This window comes from Polyodon spathula, chromosome 58 (assembly GCF_017654505.1).
Source record: "Polyodon spathula isolate WHYD16114869_AA chromosome 58, ASM1765450v1, whole genome shotgun sequence".
NCBI classification, from domain to species: Eukaryota; Metazoa; Chordata; class Actinopteri; order Acipenseriformes; family Polyodontidae; genus Polyodon; species Polyodon spathula.
The window spans coordinates 506254-511253 of NC_054591.1; the positions used below are offsets into that span (position 1 = coordinate 506254).

Genomic DNA, 5000 nt, shown 5'->3' on the forward strand with positions numbered 1-5000 from the left:
AGGAGAGAGCATCTGCTGTTGCCCTCAAACTGTATAACTGACACTAAATAAAGTTGAGCAGCCAAAAGTGATTGTAAAAGAAAAAATATATACACTCGGCATTGAGTAAAATGTTGTGTTCATTTACCTGCTAATTTTGAATGTTGTCTTTCAACCCATTACAACTAAACCTGTACTCTGCCATCTGAAGCTCAGCTTCTGTGTATCGAGAACTTTAATCTAACTTTGTGACTTCTGCATTCTATAGACAAGTATTTCAGTACTTCTGCTCAACTGATCTACTGCCTTTGAATAGAAGTTGTGACATGCTCAGTCTTAGAGATCAACCAGACAGCAACAGCAATTTGTCTGAACCTGATAGGTATGCTACAGTACTTAAACTAGTCCTATATAATTTTCCTTCCTTTTAAACTGTATACAAAATTATTGAGCTTTGCTACAACAGGAATCACTTCATTATGCTTTAGCCAGTGAAAACAAAAATCATAAGACCATCACCTCTGTTACAAAATGTAGATTTTAAACTAACAATAGGTTGCACGCTTTTTTTTGTTTTTTTCTACACCACCACTTACTGGTGGCACCATCCCTGGTGAGTCCACACTGCGTCTGGTCCTTGAGTTTTCTTTATGCTTTTTTTAAGTTTTTAAAAAAAACAAAACAAAAAAAAAAACACAACAGTATTGCAAAACGTTCTCTTTTACACAAGTTCAGTTTGCTTTACAAATGGCAGTCTTTGTATGGCTTTTAGTCCAGGCTTACCAAAGAAACAAAAGAATCAGAAGCCAGGGGCTGCCTTTTTCAGGTATTTGAGCTTGAAGCCTCTTCAGCGGGGACAGACTGCTCTCAGGCCCCTGGGGTTCCCACTTGGTCCATCAGTGGGCTCTTACCCTCCACAGTCTCCTCCACTGGGGTCTGGTGAGCGCTGACCACCACAATGTTCTCATCCATGATCTCACAGGTGGGGTTTGTGAAGGCGGACAGCGGGAGCGTTATCCTCTGCATCTCTCTTTCGTACACGCACTGGTCATGCTGTTTCTTCAGATCTCTCCCTCTGTCGATGGAAGAATATGTTCAAATCAACTGCAACATCTACTGCTGATAATTATGGCTGGAGCCACCCTTAAATGTCATGTTTAGTTTCTTGCTAATCTTTTACTTCATTTTGTGGTATAGAACAGTAATGTGGGATTTTTGTAACCACTCCAGATCGCTAGAATGCAACAGAAAGTAATTCTGCGTAGGCAAAGGTCATTATATTACATGTCCACACCCAGTTTAATCTTGGGATTGACAATCTTATTCTATTAAACTCTGAATTGCTCGCATTACTCTATTTGAATTTGAATTACCGGGCTATGCAAGTCTATTAACTTGGGTGCACAGCATAAAATTACCCCATGTAAAAATAGCAAATCAAGTTTCCTTGTGCATGTATATTGATCCTTGTGATGAGGTTTGCGCACACCGCTGTTGAATGAATTAGGCTGCTGGGCATACTCCGAATACCGGACCTTTCCAATCAAGACGCAAGCCTGGGGATATGATACTGTACAGACACACACCCGTCTCTGAAAGAGGAACTCACTGCTTCCCCCCCAGTCACGGGCACAGCCAAGCTTTCCTTTTTGTAATGCTCAGATCTGATATCCCTGCAACCTACACTACAGCGTGCCTGCCTTCCAGGAAAGACAACCCGATAGCGCTGTCCTTCATCACCACAGATTAACTGAGCAGTGCTAACAAGCAGCACTGCAGAATCAGTCTATAAATATGTATCCCCTATTAATTCCCCCTCTAAAGCACTGCCATTTTTAGATGTCCTGCTGATTCTACAAGAAATTACAGCGACTTAAAACCCAACACACTAACCCCTGTGGACAGAACTGCAGCACTGGCAGCTTATCAACAGAAATGTTAAGTTGCAACATGACTGACGTGGTTGTCTCAAAGGCATACGCAACTAAACCTCTTATTAGTGTCATTATGTAGTAACAATAAGCCTTGCAAAGTCTGGGGTGACTGTCCACATCACCAAGAAGTCCTACTGTGCTTTTAAACACTGGAATATCACCAACTTGCAATGAGCACTGATAAATACTGTGTGCATGGATTGCTGGACTGTTTCCATACTGACCTCTTGTAGAAGTACCCCAGTGTGATGCCAACTCCCATCAGGATTATGAGAGCCATCATGAGGACTCCCAACACATAACCTGAAAGGGGAAAGGATGGAGTCCACATTAAAACACAGTTCAGGACAATTAAAAAAAATGCTGGGAATGTTTGTCTGGCATGCAGTTCAGTGCATAACACAGTACAAGCCACAAGACTTTCATAATCTTACATACTAAATTCACTTTAGTTTAAGGCAGTCAGAATTAAGCAGTCAGACCTGTGTAGTTTCAGTTAAATCTGTCAACTTCATGTTATTAGAGGAACCTCTATTTAAAGGCGAAGGGCTGAGCTGGTTTGATCAGACTCATCAGGGACGTACCCAGGGTGCCCAGGTCCTTCTTCTGCTTGGGCCCGGTCCGGACACGCTGGCTGATCCCTACGACCGGCTGCACCGCCGCGCTCTCACTCTGGGAGGGGAGGGACTTGGCCGGCTCAAAGATCTGGGTCTCATTGGGCTCAGCGACTCGAGGGGCCTCTGTCACTGTGGGTGGAGGAGCCTGACCTGCAACCGAACGAGAGGAAAGCACCATTTAATCAACCCACAATTCAGTGTACACTGATGTCCAGTAATGCACTGTTATTCTGCTTCCCTCGACTGGGACTTTTACCTATAAAATAATGCAATACAAACCGCAATACAACATAGAATAGCTTAGTACAAGGGTTAAATTGATGCACAAAATGTCACCTGCATCAACATGGTCAGCGTAGCAAGCCAGGATGTGTCTGCTCTATGCAGGTATATCTGGTAACACGTAGTGGAGCTCCATTACAGAGTAAGCAGGAACACAGCGGTTTGAAAATACATTAAATGCATTCACTTTCTTCTTGATCGTACTAGACCTATGTGAAGTTAGTTCTAGGTTTCTCCACATGGTAAAGGCAGTGCTTTGAGAACATATCTGACAACTGGAACCCCACAAAGCAGGAAAGAGAAAATCAATGAAAAGTCTGCACTTTGCATACAGCTAAAAGCAAGGAAACAATGGCTTTAAAAAATGTGACTGAGCAAGGAATTAGTGGAGTTCCCTTAGTAAAGTAAATGTACAGTTTGTCATCGCCACGGCCTGACCGCGAATGAACCGAGTCAGTATTGTGTGGAGCACAGTACTACAGTTAAGAGACTGAATGCACCTACACAAACACAACCTCCGAGTCAGTCTTGAACAAAGCCTTTTATCTCCCTTAAAAGGGGTTAAAACACAGCAAAAAGGTGAAACATTTAAGTGCAAATGAGCCTTCTCGTCAGGAAAACAGGCTATTAAACACACAAACATCTGCTCAGCTACAGATGGAGGGGCCTCTGCAACCCCCACACAAAAAAAGTTGTTTACTAAGTAAGCCTGACAGATGAGCTCACCACCCCCACCCACCAACGAAAAGCTGTCTCTGAGGCAAACGCAACAGCACCAGCCAATCAGAGTGCAGGAGGGGGGCGGCTTCAAATCGCCCCAAGGCAGCTGCAGTACTAATAAGTCTCTATATCAGTTTCCTTTCTTGAGGAAACAAGCTAATCACATTGTGCAGTAATAAGTGAAGGCCCTTTGTTAATGTTTCACTGACATTATCTCTGAACAGTAGCATTCGCAAGCGACGTGATCGCTTACATACTGAAAACAGCAACGAAAAGCAAGAGCAATCCTGCATCAAACAGGACCTGTAGCGTCCTCACTACTTGTTATATAAGCATTTCTTTCTGAAGCTGCAACATCACGTTTAACAAACCATGCAAGAAACAGCTGCAACCTGTTAGCATTACAAAGCAGCTGTGAAGCCCTCAACTCCCCAGCACACACCCCAGGCCTGTTTATGAGCAGGTGGCTACAGCTTGCTGTGCTGTGGAGCTGCAGCTTCAACTGTAATGATATAGGACTTGCTGAAGCTAGAACAGCACGCGCCCATGGAGAACATGTGGTCTGTGCACACGCGTTACACAAAGCGGAAGTTTACTGGCACTCATAAGCGCTGGAACCAAATAGAGTTTTTTTTTCTTTGTTATTCTTTTTAAATATAGATGACTATTTCTCGCTTAAAATACAGATCTGTATTACTTTATTTAATTAAGTGAAATGAAAAACTGTAGGTAACACAATGCTCTTAACGAAGGAGAGAAATTGTATTCCATACAGATTCGTGAGATTTTGTTTGGTTTCATCCTTCAGCTAATGCACTGTGTCTCCAATCTGGAGGCAGGGAATAGGAGGTCCGCTTCCCAACGATTAAAGACTTCTTTAAACTCACTGACAGCAAAGAGGACAGTACCTTTGCAGGTGTCAATGGCACACTTCTGTCTCCGCACTCGTTTGTCTTTGCCCGTCACGTAGCACCATGGTCTGTTATCGCCATCTGGGTTTCGGCAGTAGCTGTGGTCCCCAATGCCTGCAGAAGAAACAGCAGAATATGAACATGGGAGTAAAACATCCCTGTTGAATACAGTAACTGCAGGCGGAATCGCTCTGCTTAACCCCAAAACTGAACCAGCACTGCCTCAGAGTGAGAGGGGGTAACCCTCTGTCTGGAGCTCACACTGCGAGACCCCAGTTTGTTTGGAGTGGGGAGTCCTGAAGGAGGTGGGGGAGAGTGCAAAGCAGATATCCAGATTGGTCTGGTTAATGGGTCTATGCCAATATTTGGTTGGCTGCTGGCCAGAAGCCTCAAGTCTTGTGCACTATTGCCATGGTGCAAAAATAAGGATATCCTTGAATGATAGTCAATAGGAATGGGTCAGACAGCCCCTTCCCATAGCCACACATCATAACAGTGCTGTGCTGTCACAAAGCCTGCATTTGAGTCTGAAGTAGTCTGGGGTCAACTGAGAGAAC

General features: G+C 43.9%; 1 protein-coding gene across 1 annotated transcript in view; it reads right to left on the bottom strand.

The window, feature by feature from the left end:
* Positions 1 to 6: 6 nt before the first annotated feature.
* LOC121307783 (phosphoinositide-3-kinase-interacting protein 1-like) overlaps positions 7 to 5000 on the bottom strand; it is a 6136-nt gene continuing 1142 nt past the window's right edge. Inside the window, exons 3-6 of the mRNA XM_041240064.1 lie at positions 4441 to 4557; positions 2498 to 2680; positions 2138 to 2216; positions 7 to 1054 (exon numbers count right to left, since the gene is read on the bottom strand). Coding sequence (XP_041095998.1) covers positions 847 to 1054; positions 2138 to 2216; positions 2498 to 2680; positions 4441 to 4557 — 587 coding nt within the window. The 3' untranslated portion in view covers positions 7 to 846. The remainder of the gene's footprint in view (positions 1055 to 2137; positions 2217 to 2497; positions 2681 to 4440; positions 4558 to 5000) is intronic.